General features: G+C 36.2%; 1 protein-coding gene across 3 annotated transcripts in view; it reads right to left on the reverse strand.

The window, feature by feature from the left end:
• The window catches only part of ARMC8 (armadillo repeat containing 8), a 108,222-nt gene that overhangs the window by 57,386 nt on the left and 29,067 nt on the right, over nucleotides 1-21,769 (reverse strand). For all 3 annotated transcript variants that reach the window (XR_006299488.1, XM_043595314.1, XM_043595315.1), the window contains 4 exons: nucleotides 10,719-10,790; nucleotides 9,177-9,319; nucleotides 8,975-9,072; nucleotides 5,175-5,267 (listed from right to left, as the gene is read on the reverse strand). Coding sequence is in view for 2 of the 3 variants with exons in the window: in XM_043595314.1 (XP_043451249.1) it covers nucleotides 5,175-5,267; nucleotides 8,975-9,072; nucleotides 9,177-9,319; nucleotides 10,719-10,790 (406 nt within the window). In the remaining variant the exon portion in view is untranslated. The remainder of the gene's footprint in view (nucleotides 1-5,174; nucleotides 5,268-8,974; nucleotides 9,073-9,176; nucleotides 9,320-10,718; nucleotides 10,791-21,769) is intronic.

Here is a 21,769-nt window from a genome sequence, read left to right on the forward strand (position 1 = left end):
GAAGGGGACAAAGAAGCTACCCTGATAGGCACACGCTGTTTGCAGTTATTAAATAACACACTATCAGGGCAACAGAATCACTGTCAATTCTACATTTCATGTGCACAACCTTCCACTATGTCCACTGAAAATAGTGGTAATCATTCTTACAACTTTAGACTGATGAGCTCATCAAAGGAACTCTAAAACTAATTAAGTACATGGAGAACTGGACCAAAGCTTAACTCATCTCAATACATCAGGAAAGTTTGAGTAATGGATGGTGGAAAACTAAACACTCCATACTGAGAAGTGCAAGTGTTTTGGTTTCTGTTTCTATCTGATTTCTTTTTAAATTTTTTTAATGTTTATTTATTTTTGAGAGAGAGACAGAGAAAGAGGGAGACCCAGAATCCAAAGCAGGCTCAAGGCTCTGAGCTGTCAGCACAGAGCCTGACATGGGGCTCAAACCCACAAACCATGAGATCGTGACCTGAGCCAAAGTCGGCCACTTAATCGACTGAGCCACCCAGGCATCCCTATCTCATTTCTCTTCTTAAATAATCATTTCTTAGCACAGGAAGGTGAAGAAATGGGAAAATTTGGGGGTTTTATTTTTCATCAACAATCTTCTACCAAGCAGTTTACTGAAGATCTTCAAAGTGACAGAAGCTAAAGGTTTATGCAGGGCTTTGAGGTTGCCACAGTTCTTATGTGCTGATTTTAATTTTTTAAAATTTATTTTATTATTATTTTTTAATGTTTATTTGAGAGACAGAGAAAGACTGAGCATGAGTGGGGGAGGGGCAGAGAGACAGAGGGAGACACAAACTCTGAAGCAGGCTCCAGGCTCTGAGCTGTCAGCACAGAGCCTGACACGGGGCTCAAACCCACAAACCCTGAGATCATGACCTAAGCTGAAATCGGACGCTTCACCGACTGAACCACCCAGGTGCCCCTAATTTATAATTTTTTTTTAAGTTTAAGTAATCTCTATACCCAGTGTGGGGCTTGAACTTACAATCCAGAGCTCAAGAGTTACATGCTCTAACAAATGAGCCAGCCAGGCACCCCTCCTATGCATTGATTTTATGTACCACTCACCCATTCAATAATGAAGTCAAAGCAAGGATAAGGATGCTACTTCATGCTTATCATTATTCAGAAAAGAAAAACACAGCAGGGAAAGTTGGCTTTCCCTGGACTCACCAAAGGAAACCAGATGCTAGTCTAGAAAAAAACTCTGAAGCCAATTTTTCCAACCCACTCTTTAGCCAAGTAACAACTATCCTGTAGATGCTCAGTCTTTCATGGACCAAAACATCCATCATATGAAGTGGGGAGATTAATATTCATTGTCCTAAATCACAAAACACCCATATTCTATTTTATAGGTAATAATTCTATTAAAAGAGCCCTTTAAAAAACAAAGAAACTTCAGTCATTTCTCTCTTAATTTCTATACATTTTCTAACTTCTCCTAATATCTGATTATTAATTGATACATAATGTCCACACTTTATTCAGGCAAACCCACATTACATATATTAGGTACTTTCTAATGTCTATTAAAAACAATGCTTTATCGAACTTTTTTTCTAATGTTTATTCATTTTTTGAGAGACAGAGAGCAGGGGAGCGGCACAGAGGGAGGGAGAAGCAGCTGTTGGCACAGAGCCCTACGCGGAGCTCAAACTCATGAACCATGAGATCATGACCTGACCTGAATTCAGAGGCTCAACTGACTAAGCCACCCAGGTGCCCCCATGCACATTCTTTCTAAGAGCTAGTTCATGTATGCAATATCTGTACTGATGAAGCCATACTATGAAAAAGATGAAGCACAATGCAATTTACTTAACATAACTGGTCCCTGCTGCCTACAAGACATAGTTTTTAAAATTCTTCAATTTCTTTGCCCCAAGGATAGCAGCAAATAATGATGACAAAAGCAGCTCTTCCTCCTCTGTGCTTGTACATAGGATTATGTAAAAATAATTACAAGGAAGCAATTAGTGATGGAACCAACTAGAGACAGAGCTTTCATTTGTTTCTTATCAAGTCTCTCTTGATCAACCTGGGCTACTGAGGCAACATCCACAGGGTGGGAAGCAAATAAGTCACTAAGTTTTTAAGCTCCAAAAGACAGGTCTCAGAAGTTTCGGAGTAACCTGTTTGAGAGCGGCAACAATTTAGTTCCAATTCATTTTACTAGTTCTTTTTCGCTCCTTAATAAATCAGGGAGAGAATTTCAAAGATATAATTAGGATTAGCTTATAAGACAAATGCTTTAATAATCCCTTTTTCTGTTTCCCTCTCCCCCAAAGTACGTAAATGTATTTAATATTGAGACCAGTACAGCTGACCCGTGAACACTGGATTTGAACTGTGCGGATCCACTTCTATGTGGATTTTTTCAATACACACAGCACAGTACCATAAATGTATTTTCTCTTCATGATTTTCCTAATAACATTTTATTTGTTCTAGCTTACTTTATTATAAGAATACAGTATATAATACATACAAAACACAAAATATTGTAAGAAAACAGTATATAGTACATATAACACAAAATACTCAACTGCTTATCAGAAAGTCTTCCAGTCAATAGTAGGCTATTAGCAAAGTTTTAGGAAGTCAAAGGGTATATGCCGATTTCTGACTGAGCAGGGTTTGGCACCTCTGACCCTTGCACTGTCCAAGGGTCAACTGTATATTCAAATTTGTAAGTCTTAAGTCTATAAACTAAACAACACGAAAGTAAAAGGTTTTTATAGTTAATGACAATACAGAGATCATCAATTATTTTCAAAGATTCACATTACTAATCAGTAGAAAAATTAACATTTTATTTTGGGCTAATTATCACTGGGTTTATAAATGCTATTACGTTTCCTAAAGTCTAGTTGTATCTCAGAACACTTAAATTTGGTCCTTTAATTACAATGGCAAATGCTAATTATTATTAGCATACCAGCTAAAAGAAAGCTGAGTTAAGGTGATTTTCTCTGATAACATCTTCAGTTCTGTCAGTGGCATGAAGATGCTGAGTGTAAGTTCTTCCAGCAAAAGAACCAGTGATTTAATGGTATTCTTTCATCCACGATTTCAGCTAAAAAAGCACTGAGAAGTTTTAGATGAGCAAGCCTAAAAGGACTTAAAAGTTTCTGATGAGTCATTCTAAAAGCTATTGGAGGGCGCCTGGGTAGCTCAGTTGGTTAAGCATCTGATTTTGGCTCAGGTCACGATCTCACAGTTCATGAGTTCGAGCCTGGCAGGGCAGAGCCTGCTTGGGATTCTTGCTCTCTCCTCTTTCTCTGCCCCTCTCCTACTTGCACTTTCTCTCCCTTTCTCTCTCATAAAATTAACGAGCATACTTAAAAAAAATAAGATAAATAAAAGCTATTTGGGTAACTTCTGGAATGGGATTATTCAAACTTCTCACGATGTAACAGTAATTTGACATGTAGTAGTTACACCCCCAGGTCCAACTTTCAGTGCCCCTTTGGGATTACTGTGGTTTTAACTAGTAGATGCTGTGCTCTCAAGCACTCATCGCAGAAAGATTTTTAACAAGGCACAGGAGTTCTGGAGTATCCTTCTTTACCTATCTTCTCGGGCTAGCTAGAAGACTTCATTTCACTGCTGGAAAATTCTACACCTTGTTGAGTTCAGCTCCTTTTTAGCAAATGAATTGCAACAAAATTGTCATTTTTCTCAAAGGCTATCTTTGCTCACCTCAAGAGATTAAAGGAGTGTTTGATATCCCTGGTCCTACGAGTTAGCTTACACACTCTCAAATCAATCTGAAAAGTAAACTTCAAAGACTTTTGATAAAATTCTTAAATTCTAAATGTCTTAAATAGAACTGAATAAGCTGTGAAAGTCAGCTAAGATTTGGGGATGGGAAGTGGTTAAACAAACAATAATGATACTTTTTGTGGAACCAAGTGATTTAATTTTCATTTCTTTGGGAAACTGATCTAAAATAGCATAGATCCGTGATCTTCCTGTCCTGAAAAACTTATAGAATCATCAGGCAACAAAAAATTATTTGTTTAGACATTAGCAAATGTGTAGAAATTATGAAAGTTCTCAAATAGATAATCACCCATGGCTATCAAAAGAGTACACTCAGTATATAAACTAGTAAGCAAAATAAGTAGCACTTTATGACACTGTTAAGTTTAGGTTCACGCTCTTTTAGGAACAGAAATTTCTCTCAACAATTAGCACAGAAGAATCTCCCACTTCTCCGCATAGGAAGGACATCACTTAAAACAATTTCCAACAATGAGAGTATGGGGAAATAGTCATGATCACATACTACTGGTAGGAGTATAAAATGGTACAACCTCAAAACAAGACAGTAAATGTATGGTAAAATTACAAATGCACACACTTTGACTCAGCAATTCCGGTTCTTATAAAATGCTTTACACAAGTTATTTTTGCAGTATTGTTTTGTGATAATGTAAGACTGGAAACAAGGCAAATGTCCAACAATAGATAACTGGTTAAACAAATTACTGTATATACTATATAGTGTATACAATATAATTATTGTATATAGTATTTTACTATATTGGACATACTATACACAATACTATATATATATATATCTACACAGTATATATGTATATATATATATACACACACACAGTGTATATATATATACACAGTATACTGTGTATATATATATATAGTATTGTACACTATATATATACACACACTATATATACATACATATATGTACATATATACACACTATATACATACATACATATACACACATATATATACATACAGTATATATACATACATATATAGTATATATATAGTATATATATATACACACACACAGTATATATGTATATAGTGTATATATATATATATATAGTATTGTATACAGTGTATATTGTATATAGTAAAATACTACACTACCGTTGGAAAAAAAAAATGAGGGAGCTCCTTATGTACTGACATGGGGTAAGTTTTAAGTTATGAAAAATGCAAGGTGCAGAACAGTATGTATGCAATGCTACCATCTGTGTCCCAAAAGGGAAAGAAGAGATATATACATAGGTCTGCTTCTATATGTATGTTATCTCTGGGAGGATACACAAGGATGGCACGTCTTCTGAGACCATTTAAGATTTTACACTACAGAGAACATTTATTCTGGTTCTTACTTTACAGCAGTGTGAGAAGATCTGACAGATGTACTCCTGGGTGTAGCGGGACCTGCTGAGCAGCGCCATGAGATGTGGGATCACCGTGGCATCCTGCAGTCAAAGGAAAAGAGAGCACGGTAACAAGCAACTTAGGTATTGTGAATACACCTAACCAATTATTTCCATGAGCAGGTACATATGCAAACTTCTCAGCTTAATCAGTCAATCAAGTCTCTTTAAGGAACACAGCAAAACAAAAACAACACAGTCCCCAAAACCGTTCAGGTAAAGGACAAGGAGAGGGGCTTCAATATTCATCCTCAACAACAAAATACAAGAATGGGAAATTCTCAATTTCTCTCCAATAAACAGCCTACATCCCCACAATAAAACAAAATCATTCAAAAGACTTGACAGAAATCTGTTCTGAAACCAAAAAGTGAATAAGATATACAATAATAAATAGCCTATAAGGAGGAAATATATAAAAATAACAAGCGACAGTTTTGATCTCTGAGATGTTGCAGTCAGTATCAGTAACTAGCAAGAATCAGTATCAGTAACTAGTAAGAATTATGATGACTGTAGTTAGCTAATTTCAATATTCACAAGACAATTTATAAAATATCAACTTCTCACTTAGAGCATGTCCTCTGCCTACTGCTGACACTTAGCAAGATACATAATGGAGCAGTGGAAGAGAGGAGAATCTGCCCAAACTATTGCAGGGCTCTCCAAGAATCTCTTTTTTCTTAGGGTGCAAAGGCAATTAAAAGTTGAAAGGTATTTAGACTGAACCACAGATGGAAAAAGAGACTTAGCTCAAGCCTCCTAGTCAATGCTGTCATGAGTCCTGGAGCTATATATCCCAAACATGAATGTGCATGCAAAATCCCAGGGGATATTCAGTATGTGCAGATTCTGATTCTGTAGGTTTGGAGTAGCATCTAAGCTCTCAGATGCAGCTGATGCTGCTGGTCCATAGACCACACTTTGACAAAAGACAACAGAGGGCAAAGAAGGCAACTTAAGAGTACCATGCTGGGGGACACCTGGGTGGCTCAGTAGGTTAAGTGCCCGACTTTGGCTCAGGTCATGATCTCATGGTTCACGGGTTTCAGCCCCTCATCGGGCTCTGTGCTGACACCTCAGAGCCTGAAGCCTACTTCAGATTCTGTGTTTCCCTCTCTCTCTGTCCCTCCCCTACTAGCACTCTCTCAAAAATGAGTAAAAACATTAAAAAAAAACTTTTTTTTTTAAAGAGTATGTTGGCATGTGGGATGAACAAGATTTGGGGTTTCCCTTAGAAAGAAAAAGAATGCCCAAGATATATAACAGCTAAGTAGGAAAATAGAAGGCTGCTGATTTCCTATAAGTAGAATCTTTCCCTTGGCTTGTTAGTATAATCCTCTATATTATCATAAGCAGTTTAAAAACAAAATGAAAAATTTAGAAAACTTCAAAGAAAATCAGAAAAAAAAGGAAGAGAGAAGATGAGAATGTCAAGCACATGTCTGTTTTTATGGGGGTGGGGGTGGGGGCAATGGTTACATTGATAGAAGACAGGGAAACAAGTAGCAGCTAAGAAAACAGGCAATTGAAAGGGTGATACAAAAGCTTCTCTTAAGCTCCTGAAACTACTTCCACCTCCTTTCTTTCCTCCATTGCTCGCTCATCCCGCAGTTTTCCTGTTACACCTGCCTCCTTTCTGCCAATTGTCTCACAGATCTGCAATTTATAGTTGATTAAACAAAGCAAAGAACAGTTGCATAATTTGCCCAAAGGCACCCATCTGACAAAAAGGATTTCAAACTAGACATCCTGTCCTCTTCTAAGTGGACTGCCTTGTTTTTCACTCTACTGCCCGAGTTGCTATGCCTGCTAGCTCTATACAATCCAAATCACAGACACCAATAAATTAAACTAAAACACTGTCATTATCCTATGCAACACTTTTCACAGACTCACATTGTCTCTGAGGCATAAAACTGAGATGTTTCATAATTTAGACATTCTCACTGTGAAAGCCACTTAATGTCCCTGAGCCTAATTGTTCTTATGTAAAAGTTAAGTTGGTATTAACCAGTTTTCCAAATTATGTACCATGATCCATTAGTGGGTCATAAAATCATTTTGGAAAATGAGGAGGAAGGAGTTAAAACTGCTGGCCAGGATCAATTCCTCACTGTTACTGGGAATGTAGAGAAACTTATAGGGTAAAGAAGACAAGTGATTGGTTTAATCTCTTTGTAAACATCAAAATAGGACCTTCAGGGAAACTGACATTTACTAGGAGGAGAGCTCTTCTCTGTATAAAGCTTTGTGGAGGATGTCCCCAATTTAGGACAACTTAAAGCATAAATCATTAGTTCTCAAAGAGTGGTCCATGGACCAGCAGCCTCTGAGCTACCTGGAAACTTGTTAGAAAAGCAAATTCTCAGGCCCTACCCCAGACTCACTGAATCAGAAAGTCGGGCAGTAGGTTCCAGCAATCTGTGCTTAATAAACCCGCCAGGTAATCATGGTCTATGCTTGAGTCTAAGAACTGTTGTACTGAGCAGTATCGATTTATGAAGAATAGCTCCCTGAAGAATACTGCACAAATTCCTGATGTGTAAAATTGAGATGTTGCATAATTTAGAGCTTCCCTGCTGTGTGAAGTGACCCACGAACCTCACTTACAGACCTTATGCATCATTATGGGCCAAAGGAGCATGTGTCCAATGTGGGGAGGATGGACTATAGAGACTCATGACATTCCATCCTCCCCCTGCTTGCTATGCCTATGCCTCGATTGCTTGTATTTTTGAAATATTCATAAAATGTGATTCTAGATAAGAACAGGAATGTGTCCTATCTGACACTGATTCTTTGTGTTGGCTCAGAGAAACACAACCAGTATATTTTTAAGAACAAGAAAGGTTAGAATAGAAACCAGAGGGCATCACATTTATAGAACTGTTTTGTGAAGACTGTCACAGGAATATTCTTTCTGTCTTCACCTCCCCCCCCCCCCCCCCGCCGTCCTGCATCCCCTTTCTCTCCCTCTCCCTGTCTGTCTCTGTCTCTGTCTCTGTCTCTCTCTCTCTCTCTCTCTCACACACACACACACACACACACACACACACACACACAGTGTGGCAATGGAAAATACATTTCTTATCATGGACTATAGGTCAGAGAGTTTGAAAAATATTGGCCTGGATAATGTTCATTAAGAAGTCTCATGTAATCGATAAATAAATGCCCCCTCATAATCCCTGAGGTTTTTGAAATCTATTGAATGACTCTAAAGATCTCCAGATTCTCTCACACATGTTCTGATTCTAGCCTGGCAAACAAGCCTCCTATAGGCTGGTTCTGGGTCACCTCTCCAGTTGAAACTAACACTGATGACTTTCCCACATTAGACTACTCTGCCCACCGCCCTGCATATTCTTACACAGATCTTTCCTAGAATGGCCTCTTTCCTCTCCACTTCTCTAAATCTTATCCATTATTCAAGATCCAGGTCAAATTCTCTGTAAAGCTGACTCTGCTGGATTTAACCTAGAGTAAGTACATTAAATATATTGTCTTTAATTTGGTATTAAGAGATCAAAATGGGTTTTTTAAACAGCTTATAAATTCCTCAAGGTCTGATACTATCTTCCACTTCTTTAAAAGATCTAGAACATCTGATATCTGCCTATTAGCAAACACTGATATACTTGAGATTTTCCTATAACATAGTTATGATGACTTTTGAGATGCCGAGTAAAGCAGAAGTAGGTTGTTAGTGAAAGCTAACTGATGATTCAAACACTTCTACAACTCACTGTATACAGTAGCTCCTCTGGAGTGACGGGACTGGTGAAGATGGTGCGCAGGCACCGGAGGCAAGCTTCAATGAACTTCAGGTCTGGAGACAGTAGTCCTGTCAATAGAAAAGAGATGTGAGACTCCTCCTTTCGATCCGTATTTTAAACACTGCAAATTGATTCTAATTTTTACTTGTACAAAAATGACTTCCTTACATACCTTGCAGTAAGGCAGGGATAATATGGCAATCTAGAAGAGACTTGACGTTGTTTTCAGTACCCATAGCAAGACTCCCCAATACCACTGCACATTCAGTTTTCAGCTCTGTGCTTGAGGTTTCTTGCTGAAGCAAGTACAATAATCTAAAAAGAAGGAATTTGATAAACAGAGGAGACTAAAAAAAATTAAACACAAGTAAATTAGCTAAAAGTAATGTAACAGAAAAATGCTACCAATACATCCCACATACTAAAAGTATGGTTGGTGAGCTTATAGAAGGCTAGGAAATGGTCATTTGTTTATATCAATTACTAACTTAATAAAGGAATATTTGGGTAAAAAAATCAAGAAGAGAGTTTATTCATTTTGAGCCAAAGAACTATTACATACAATCTTAGAATTTATCAGGACTATTATTCTGAAATTTGTCCACAAGTAGACAGAGCAGCACCACAGTCCATGTTATCTTCCACTCCAGGATATGAAGACTCTGGACAGTCAGAGCCAAGTGCTGTCAGATCTTAAATTCAGACTAGAAAGGGACCTGGACTATCCAGAGGTATAGTTCAGAGATCACAGAGGTTTAGCCTACAAGAAATAATCAGACTCCTTGTGCAACTCTTCAAGCAAGGAAAACTCTTCTTTCCCCAGTTCTCCCATTTGGGGAACCAGGAGATCCTCTCATTTCTACCCCAGCCTTGCCTGTCAAGCAAATATTCCCTAAACTCTAATCATCCACCACTTACGACCATCTCCTTTATGTTCTACAGTAAAACACACACATTCCTTAAAGTATATTTACATACACTGAACACTAATCCCCTAAGAAAGGCTTCTGAGAGTTTTATGGTTACCACAGTATACATTTGAGGTCAGTTATGATAAAAACAATAAAGCTATCAATCCTGCATCAAAAGACAGGTATGAAGAAAAGAAAAAAACAAAGTATTCAAAATTCTGAATAAAAAACTTATAGCAACTGTACATAAAACTTAGTTCTGAGTACCAAAGGAAAAGAGAAAGTTATACAGTTATCACTGTCTGCCAAAAAGAAGCTTATTTAGTTCATCAGAAAAAAGATCAAACTTTCTAAGTTAAAAAACAGCAAATTCTAAAAATTAGAAATTAAAAAAAAAGCAGGATTAAAAATCAAGCAGGAATTTTTGTCAATTTATTTTAAAAAGGTTTTGAGAATCCTAAGAAATTATTATCCAATCATATAAAACTGCCAAAGCTCTGAGGAGATAGAGAAGAATCAGGCTGGTATATATTGTCTATCTACCCAACACATCTTTATTATAGGGTCAATGATCTTCCTGAATTTCCAAAAAGTACTAATACCTTTGCTTCATATTCCATTCTCTGGTATTTAAAAATTCCTAAAGCTATGCTTCATATATTTCAAAGCATTTATTTTAAAAATTAAGAGGCTTTTAAAACAAGATAGACAACATAGAAAAAAGATGGGTCTTACAGAGGAGAATGAGAAACACATCAGAAACTTAGTATGAATAGCAGAAAGGGGGCTGATAGCAAACATACCTTGGAACAGCTCCTAAAACAATGAGATTGGCTTTCTGCTTGTTGTTTCCAATTACAGCATTTTTCATGTCTCTGAATTCAGGGGAAGAGAAAAGGGCAAGGGATGTTGAGACCTCACAGAAACATCAATGATCAATTCTTTGCACTTTATCTTTACTATGCAACATCTTGGATTGACAAGTATAAATATCTGACAAAGTGAAACCCCGATCCTTTTTCACCTGGAGTACCAAAGGAAAGAACAGAGATAGGTACTGAGTGAACCTGAGGGCTGTAATACAGGAGAGTAGGGGAGTGGGGGAAGTGGGAGATACCCTGAGCACTCATAAAAGACTTCCAATACAAAGAATGTTGAGTTCTTCAGAAAAGGCCCACACATTATATCTAACGTTGCTTCAGGGATCATGATTTTGTTCCTTTCTTTCCTATTTTTCTGACTTCTTTGGGCTGATTGTTTCTTATGGTTCCATTTTATCTCCTTTTATTGTCTTATTAGCTGTGCTTGAGTTTTGTTTTGTTGCTTTTTAGTGGTTGTCTTACAATTTACAGTCAGAGCCAAGTGCTGTATGTTTTAACTTATCACAGTCAGTCTTCAAGGAATATTATCTTATTTCGTTTGTGTTCTAAGAGCCTTGCAGGCATATACTTCCATTTTTCCATCCATTCTTTGTGCTATTACTGTCATACGTATTTTTTTAATTGGTTAGAAATAACAATATATTGTTACTATTTTTTTAGTTAAGCAGCCTATTACCTTTCAAAGAGATTAAAAAATATGAAAAAAACACTTTTATTTCCCACATATTCACCCATATTTTTTTACTGTAGCTACACTCAGATCTTTACTTCCTCAGGAGTAAAACTCTATTCCACAAGAACAGTATCTCTATGAATGACCAATTGGTTCACAAACACTGGTCCCAAATGACAGGTTGAGAAAAAATAAATAGCTCCAAGTAAACAGAGTACTACTAATAAGATGATTAATAAAAAATACCCTCATCAGTCAGTAGTGCTATCTTAATATAAAACACTAGAATGCTAAGTGATTCTACACAGCAGTGGTTCTCAAAGTGGGGAAGAGAGGATTAAAGCCCCATAGGGGCATTTTGGAAGTTAATTGAGGGTGTCTGGAAATTTCTGGCCATAGTTTTACAATTAGACAGAAAGTGTTTTTTGTATACTTTTAAAGAAAATGGAATTTTTCAGTATTGCATTTGTCCTGTAAATAAAAGAAGATTATACTTTTTATTATAAGTTATTTCATTTTGGGAAATCAGACCACCAGCACAGTGTCCACTCACAGTACTAGAGTTATCAATACCATACATCAGTCCACATTTTCAGCTCTTGCACTCACACTGCTGAAGTTTTCTAATGTATTCATGACTAAATGTTTACATATGGTAACATAAATTATCTTAAAATTTTTTTCACTTATACTATAAGCAGGGAAGGCATTATATTATTTTTGGAGTTATATATGTGAGGAGTTTTATTATTACTAATTTAATTTCAGGGTAGCACAGGCGTCATTAACAAATATTTACGGGGCGGGGGGATCACGTCTGACAGTGTTAAGACCATCAGTATAGAGCCTCAAAGTTCTTAGCTCACCAATTTCTTTCATATCCCCAATAAGTTCCTCTACATTGCCACACAGTGTCTCTTTTGACTCTTTCTAGGCAACAGAGCTCTAACATATACAGAAATGTTTTGTCAACTTTGAAACTTAGAATCCTAAAAAATTCTATAATTGGTAAACCATGATTTTGTAGAAAAACAGTGGAAAACGGAGAAAAAGCTACTTTAAAAAACCAACAAATGTTACAGTCAGCATGTGTTTCCAATACCAACCAAAATCATCGGCATTAAAAACCCTGTTAATAATTATAATGACTTTTCTCCTTAATTACCTTCTTCAATTATGGCAGAAAAATACTGCTATGATGCAGTGATGTGCTGAAAGCGGATTCTTGCCACAAGTTTTTGAATGGCATTTTCCCAAGTTTGGAGCCAACCACTGTTGGCCTAGTCTTCCTCCCAGTAGCTCAGTGCCTGAAGGTAGGTCTATTTTTTTTCAGGGCCTTATCTGTTTCTCTCTATAAACCATCATTCAGATCTTCTACATGGTTCACAGGGGAAAAATAAGAGTATTTTTTCATTTATGGGGACTAAGCTGAATGAAACTTACTAGGGTTTTAACCAAGTTCTGATAGACAATTATAAAATCATGGGATATCAAAGCCTCACAGAACAAAGTATAGGCTTCTACCTCCTTATGGAGATTTACTTCTCAATCATCAACTTATAGACCCTAACTTAGCAGTTTACCACTTACTTTCGTCTTCTTGCCTTCTCTTAATGTGTTCTGTCTATACTAATGTAGCACATCCATTTGTCCAGCAGATATCTATTGAGAGCCTATTTTTTGCCAGGTACCATTCTCTATTCTGGAATTCCCAAAAGGAACATTTCCCCAGATTTCTCTCCACTCTTCCTAAACTAAGCAGAAATGAGGTGTACTTACATTACCTTATAAATGTGTTCCAAGTAACTGAAACCTCACAAAAGTAAATGTTTTTATAGACAAAAGCAAACAAAACCCCCTCCAAAACCAATTTTCCAGTTCTCTTAATAGTTCACAAAAAAGACATGAAGGAGGTAGCTGGTAGTTACAGAGTAAATGCAGACTGAAGAGAATACAATTATTAAAATGGACCAAGGTCTAAAGAAAATAATTCTTGCTGTGGCTTTCGTAAGTAAAATATATCTATGGTACATAATGAAGAGACCTTAACACCCAGCAAATAAATTCTCATCAGGTGTTAACTATAAAGGGATACTAGAAGATCATTTCTATGAAACAGTTACAACCAAAAGAAATAATCATTAGCATATATACTTATCTGTAGCAGATCGAAATATGGTGTAAGATTAAATCTCAGAGCCAGCCAGAGTGTAGCTATTTTCTCTCTCTTCTCCTTATCCCCTCCCTCACACCTTCCTGAGGCTAACTTTACTCATCTTTCAGGTCTGATCATAGATATTCATGTCACTTCTTCCAGGAAGCTTGCCCTGACAACTCCCAGGTCTGGGTTAGGTGTCCCTGCTAGCTACCCTCTATCATAACACATTCATTATTTTGTTAGGATAGAGGTCTATTTCCTCTTGGGAGGCAAGAAAGCCAGTATGACCTGAAAATATCAGAGAGGTTACTATCAATGGATCACAAAATGCACCATAGAGAAATCCAGATTTCTGTAAAATGTAAACTCACAACTATCATCCAAGATGGGGGCACAAAAAAATTATGCAAAACTTATATACTGCCTTGAAGTTTACAAAGGCAGTTTACAAAGGCATATCTATTATTTTATTTAATCTTCATCACAATCTTGAGTAATATTAACCCCATTTTACTGATGAGGAAGCTAAGAATCGGGTTTGGGGCTTTTCTCAGAGCTCCACATTAAATGATAGAGCCAGTCTCAATCCATGTCTTTTATGTCAAGTGTTTTTTCCATTACCTCCAGCATATCAGGCAATCAGAACAAACTGATCAAAAAGAAGTCAGCTAATGTATTTCCTTTTTCCTCCCGTGTTTCAATTTTACATTTTATACAAGATAAAAGCATTTCTCATTTTAAAGATATCCTTTTCCCAGTAGATCAAAGGAATATATCTCATATATACCAACTTTTTAAAAAATGTTTATTTTTGAGAGAGAAAGAGAGAGTGTGTGCATGCCCAAGCAGTGGAGGAACACAGAGAGAGGGAGATAGAGAATCCCAAGCAAGCTCTGTGCTGATAGCACAGAGGGGGCTCGAACTCATGAACTGTGAGATCATGACCTGAGCTGAAATCAAGAGTCGGACGCTTAACTGAGCCACCCAGGCGGCTCTCATTATCTACCAACTTTTAATACTCAAAGGAAAAATGCCCTACTTATACACTACTGAAACTCAACAATTAAATTTTGAGCTCAGCACTGTGTTAGGCTCTATGAAGAATACGAAAGCATCACATAATGGGATGTTTGAAGAGTTTACAATCTTCTTGGGGAGATAAAAATAACACTAACAATGTAAAGCAGTGCTATATTATAAATCAAGTGTTTATAGGCCTGAGATAAATAGATGATCAGACAAGCTTACCAGGTTTTTAGGCAATGGCAGGAACTAAATGAACTTCAGAAAACGGCCAGGATTTAGATAGTGAATGGGAAGGGCAAATGGAAAAGCCATTCATAGAAGACCATATTGGAAATGAACACATCATATTTCTAGGGCAGGACCAGGAGCCTAGATTAAAAAGAAGTGTCCCTTTAAAGTGGGAATACTAAGCAGAACATAAAGAAAAGTGACAGGGAGAAGAGACAAACTAAAGAGGGATAGATTAAGGAGCAATCAAGTTTCCATCAGAAAAAGCGTATCAAGGAAGCAGTGACTAATGAAGGTAAGCTGAATGTGGATTGGATGGGAATGCAGATAATACTAGAGTCAAGAAAGGGAACTAAACGGCTGATGCCCTTCCTCTGTGGTCCCATAACTACTACCCTGTACTTATGATTACCACAGCATTCACTAACCAAACTATAGTGGACTGTCTATTTAGCTATCTGACTCCTTCACTAGACTTCTGGATCTTCCAGAGCAATGACTTTATTATTTATTTGTACACACTCTCACCCTATCACAATGCCTAGCACATGGTAGGCACTCAGTAAACGTTTGCTGAAGGAATTACGCAATCCTTCCAGATATCAGGTTATGTGAGACTAAGATGGCAGCCATGAGAATCATTAATACAGAGCACATTCTGAAGAAGCAGTTAATAAGATGATTTGATGGGTACAGGAAATCGGATATATATCTTGAGTGACTACTTCAAGTCTGAGTTCCTGGATGCAGAGAACAGTAGGAAGCTTGGAAAATAAGTCCCTTAACAAGACAAAGATCTATCTTGATTTTGGACACAATGAATTACCTTTGAGGTGAGATAAAAAATATCCAGGTAGAAAGCTAAAAGGTAAGCCTTGGGAATATCCCACTCTTTGAAGATGGGAGAAGAAGCCAATATTAAGATGTTACAAAAATGCATCTGTTAGGGTATGTTCTTAGCTAAAATCTACCTAGAATCTTTTATTTGCCCGCTAATAAATGGACTCAAGAAGCATCTACTTTTACGTGGAGGTTAACCTTTCTACTTCCTTTCTTTAGTCTGAAAGACATTAATTTTCAGTGTGGAATAGAAAAAGGTTTAAATATTAAACCAACATGTACAGTGCCTACCAGAACTTGTCTAAATTAGAATATTAGGATAGTGATCAAAACCAAGAGAAAAAGTAAACACTGCACTTTGCAGTTAAACAATAAGAAAAAATTTTTAAAAGAACTGGGATCTAGACCTGCTGGGGAAAGTTTTAGTCAATCGGTCAAAACAGCATAAATTTTAAATGAAAACCTAATACCTAAAAACAGAAAATTATCTTTAAAATCATTGAAGGCTGAAACCACAAGCTAAGGATCAAGTATATCATTTTCATTTTGAACCAGTATTACTTTTCACTTACCTGAAGAAGCTCCTGTTTGGAATACTGTACACTCAATTCTTGGTCTAACTGGTATGAAGTAGCCAAAAAAATACACTGGATATTGGAAACTACAAACTGATATAAACTTTGACCTCCTTCTGAAAACTTCCTGGTCATAAAGACAAAATCACATTTGTGGGTAGCTAGACTAAGGTGACATGGTGAACAACTTACAAAATTATTTGGATTTGCAAAATTATAAACATACTCACTCCCCTGTCCCTGTAATTATAATTATGATGTACTTTTTGGAGAATATAACATGCAAACACCCAAGTATATTAAGCTTTCCATTATCAAGGATGGTTAGGGAGTGAGATATGCTGATATTCTAATTAAAGTTACCAGTGCCACATGTGAACTGCCAATTGTAGAAGAATTAGATAACGGGACATTAGATAATATCCAAATTGAAATTATTTTTAACATAAGGGTTTGATCCAGGAGGCACTTGAGAAATTTACAGTGAACTTCCCATTTTAAGTCAACTGAGGCATTTATTGTGTACCTGCTATACATACAAATCGAACAGAATTGAAAATTCACAGTACTTTAGGTTTTTTTAAAATAAATTATCCTGTTGTGTAGATTTTTTGGAATGTACATGGCATTAGATACAGATCTAATTCACTAGCTCAGAAATTAGAAGTTAACATATTTAACTCTTTGTTTTATCAGTGTGTAGTTGCGAATCACCCTACATTCTCTAAAAATGAAGAGTGCAATGTAATAACTGCATTAAAATAAATGCCAGATTTTAGAGCATAATAATAAATCTTTTTAACACATGTAATCATTCCAAAGAACATCAAAAGTGTTAGAACATTATAATATGGCAACAGTAAGTTAAATGTTCTACAAATATAACAAGATATATATACACATATGTATACAAATATACAGCTATTCTTCATATTCAAAATTAACAACACATATATAAACAGCTTACCTATCTGTGCATAAAACTGTATCATCTGATTTAATAATTTCTGGAAAAACTTGCCAACCTTTTAAATAGACTGAATGGTCTCAAAATACATAGGTTTAAACAAGTAAGACTTACAGTCGTTCCATTTCATCTGGTATATGGTCATTTTTATTTGTCTATAACACTTTTAAAAGTAACAGAACTATTTCTTTTGAATTATCCTAAAACTTATATTTTAATTAAAAACTTCTCAAAATCCAAAGCCTTGATTTTATGAAAGCTTTATGCAAGGAAAATGGGACATATCTATATTCTACTAAACCAAAGGTACATAATTTCCTGGAACCAGAAAATCAAGTAATCATTACTAAAATAGACTTATATCATCAGCACATTAAAATATGTTGTAAAACAGGGGCTCCTGGATGGCTCAGTTGGTTGAGCATCCAACTCTTGATTTCAGCTCAGATCATGATCTCACAGTTTGTGGGACTGAACCTGTTTGGGCTCTGTGGTGACAGCACAAAGTCTGCTTGAGATTCTCTCTCCCCCGCCTCTCTGCCCTCCCCTCTGCTCATGTTCTCTCTCTCAAAATAAATAAACATTAAAAAATAATTAAAAAGGGGGGGGCACCTGAGTGGCTCAGTCGGTTAAGTGTCCAACTTCAGCTCAGGTCATGATCTCACAGTCCGTGAGTTTGAGCCCCGCATCGGGCTCTGTGCTGACAGCTCAGAGCCTGAAGCCTGCTTCTCATTCTGTGTCTCCCTCTCTCTCTGCCCCTCCCCTGCTCATGCTCTGTCTCTGTCTCAAAAATAAATAAAAACACTTAAAAAATAATAATGATAATAAATAAAATGCCTCAGAAAATAATTTTTAGAAGTGAATACTTGGTGAAAACCTCCCAACAATTCCACAGTACCCTCAACTGAGTTTAACAAGACATCCAGTCTAGTTTCCCCATTCTATTCAACTTGGAAACTAAAGCCAGGCAAATTTGTTTATATCATTTTTTGCCTGTCAACACAGGGCCAAGTAGGGATATCTGCTGATCTTTTCCTGGAGATTCACTACTTACTATAAAAACCAGATGAGGTGGTCTTATTTATGAAGTTTTTTTTTTTTTTTTAAAAGACCACAGTGTTAAGCAGCTTTGACAACCTACATAAAGAGTTGAACAGTTATTCTTCTTCAACTTCAATACAGTTGAAGTGTATTAGGTTGACCTAATACACTAAAATATCCTTTAACTGTTTTTTAAAGTCATAAACAGATCTCCACACTAGAGGAAACTCAGAACTTGCAACCCAGTATAGTTTATTTGATGTAGCTACTCTGTTGTAGTTGCAGAGGCTACTATTTATGATATATATAACTGACCTCCCTGCTCTCTCTACTCATATCTTACTCCTACCTAATGATCTTCTATTCAGTTAGGCATTTCAAACTTTGCTCTTTTAAGGTTTGCTTCTGTATTCAAACCTTTAATACAATAGGATCATTTAAAATTATGCTAAATATTGTACTACTAACAAAACAGTTATTTCTAGAGAACTCTTCATTTTTCAACAATTAAAACTAAGCACTTCTGTTGCTTCATACTATTTTTCAGAAAGGACATATTCACTAACTATGTAAAATGGTCCTTTATGATGTGGGTTTTCTGCAAAGAAGATCCCTATATGTATGGTAGGATTATGGCTCTAACACAGCTGAGTCGATTAGTTATACACCATGATGAAAAGTCCTCATTGGCCTTTAATTTCTTCAATTTTCTTTTTCCAGCTCGTATGTTTTATATCTTCACAGTTCTTAAGAAAAATCAAATTTAAAGCTGGAAAAATAAAACTCTGGTTGTCCTATCACTAAAGCTAGTTGTCAATTTTTGAATGTCTTTCCAACTGGTTATTTTGGACGCAAATCTGATTACTTCAGCTTCTATCTTCTCCTTCCCTAAAATTAGGCTACCTTTGATTATTTACACTCTGTGGCTACCTCTCCGCTACCCATCTATTTTGGTCTAGTAATGGTCTCTGTATGACTCAATTATGGCTGTGTAGTGTGTCTAAAAAGGAAAAAATCGGTCCTCTCTCTTCCTAAACATCATTTTGGCTCCCCTTTTCTTCTATCAATATTGTACTATTCTGGTATTAAGATTACTTAATAAAATGTTAAAAATAGTTCACATTTTATTCTCTTAAGTACAATTAATTTTCAGACAGTGACAAAGTTTAGGACAGAACTGAGTCAGAAAGCATAAATTTTCTCTCTGGAGACAAGGACAGGTTATCAAATCACCCTACACATATCTGTATAAGGCCAGCTCTATTCTGACATAAAGTGAAAAGATTTGGGGTAATCTATGCCTTTCAAATTTTAAACAGATTTTACTATTGTTAAGAAGCAATCACATATACTGGAATGTTACCACTTGCATTCTCTTGTCCTAGCCCCTCTCCCTCTTCTGTTAGTTTGAATTGTTTTATGTTTGTATTTTTATTTTTCTTTCTCTTCTTTGAAAAGAAGCATCCTATTTTTGAAGTTGTTTTATATTAGAGTCAATAATGACTAAGCACTTAAGTGCCAATTTGTGGGTATCTACAACATACCAGGCACTGGATTTTTTACCTCTGACTTAATTCTTACAACTTGGCAAAACAGGCATATTACACTCCCTTTACAGATGATGAAGTTGAGGCTCAAGGAAATTATGTAACTTGCCCAAGCACACAGCTAGGAAAGACCTCCACTAGGAAATGTCAAGAATTCAACCTCCTGTTGTCCAACTACAAAGACCATACTCTTTGCACTCCACGATCCCTCCACAAAAACCTTTCTCATCTATTTCAGCTAACAGCTTAGTCTTCAAGACTTGATAACTTTAAGAGGCACTATGGCCATCAAGCTTCACCTTAGGTGGTTCATTATAATATGCTCTTCCCACAGTATTTGATGCCTTATTTATCAACTTTCAAGAAGCTATAGTGTTCTTTGATAAATGAGAAATTTCTCAAAGTAACAAGTAACACCTAAATTAGCTACTCATTATCAGATACAAGTCAAGATAAAAGTCACACAGAAATCTTGATTGACAAGATTAGCTTTTCTCCTAAATAACCACTGTAGCAATCATAATAAAAATGATAATAACGTCATCTTCTATCATTCACAGAATACTTAATTGGTCTGATATTTTCAGCTAAACTACTTACTGAACAGCCCTAAATAATATCTAGGATTACTAATATGAAGAAACTATCTGCCTAAAGAGGAGTATTAATCAAACCCATCCCCACAACTAATCTCTGTGGGTAGGTACAACTCAAACTGATTTATTTAACAAATGGATTTAATACCATTTTTCCTGGCAATAATCAAATTAGTTTACAAAGGGGCTGATTAAATCATTACAAAGTCTCCTAGTTAAGGGGACAAAAGCAAAGTCAACATAATGAGAAAACAAGAACTATAATCTCCTGTTTCTGTAAACTGAGAAAACGTGAAGATAAAGTGTCAAGTATGTCAGGTGGGTCTACATCCAGCTTCTCACCTTTTCCAGCTCATTTTGAACAGTCAAGCAGCCTTACTCACTTTTATCTTGCCCCCACATCCCAAGATATGCTTTATACAACGCCCTTTTTGTTGGGGTCAGGGTGGGATGAGGTAGGGGGAGAATTACAATCTGTAGAGATTTTTATAAACAAAGCATCCTAGTCTTTCCATGACTGAGCAAAAGTTAAACTGAAAAGTACTACTTGGCTGATAACACTAACAGGGTAAGAGGAGAATAAAGTGATTCATGTGTACTATCCCAAATGTCCTGACCTGTTTTTCTTTTCTCCTTCCCCTGGCCACAGTTCAGGCCTGTGGGCGCTCCATATCTGCCAACCCTAAAAGGAGTCTTAGGCTAGACTTTCTTCTTTAGAAGTCATGTGTTAAGAGCATAATTATCTGCTCTTGGGATAGAAAATTCATCTTTCAATCACTTGCAATCTTATCACACTTGTCTGACTTAACTTTTTATTTAAGTATTAAAACCTTGGGTATGTTGCTTAAAAATGTTTTCTCTCATTAAACACTAGGGAATTTTGGAGAAAAGAAGGGCATTTTATCAAGAATTTATTTAACTTTTCTAATGACTGCTTTCTAAATTCTGAGATTTAAAACATCAGTAGGAGAGTCAAGCCTTACAATCAATGAGTTAACCGAAAACAAAACAAAAAACCCTACTGACATTCTCCCAGCCCTTTCCAATTATAAAAGATCATCAATTTTATTCCCTTGCTTTTGCTGTATATTAAAGTCACAAAAGCATTCTCCAAAAAAAAAAAAAAACAAACATGTTTTAAAATGGTAAAACAGGTATTCCATAAAAAAGTTAACCATGTCAGTTAACAACTATCAGACAACTCTTTACAGTACAATATTAAAGTTATGAATACCAAGGGATCTTTCCAAAATGGAAGAAAAAAGTTCTAATCCTGCATTTTCAGAATTATAATATTTGGCAAATTCAAACACAAAAACAAA

Source organism: Prionailurus bengalensis, chromosome C2 (genome assembly GCF_016509475.1).
Source record: "Prionailurus bengalensis isolate Pbe53 chromosome C2, Fcat_Pben_1.1_paternal_pri, whole genome shotgun sequence".
Lineage (NCBI taxonomy): Eukaryota > Metazoa > Chordata > Mammalia > Carnivora > Felidae > Prionailurus > Prionailurus bengalensis.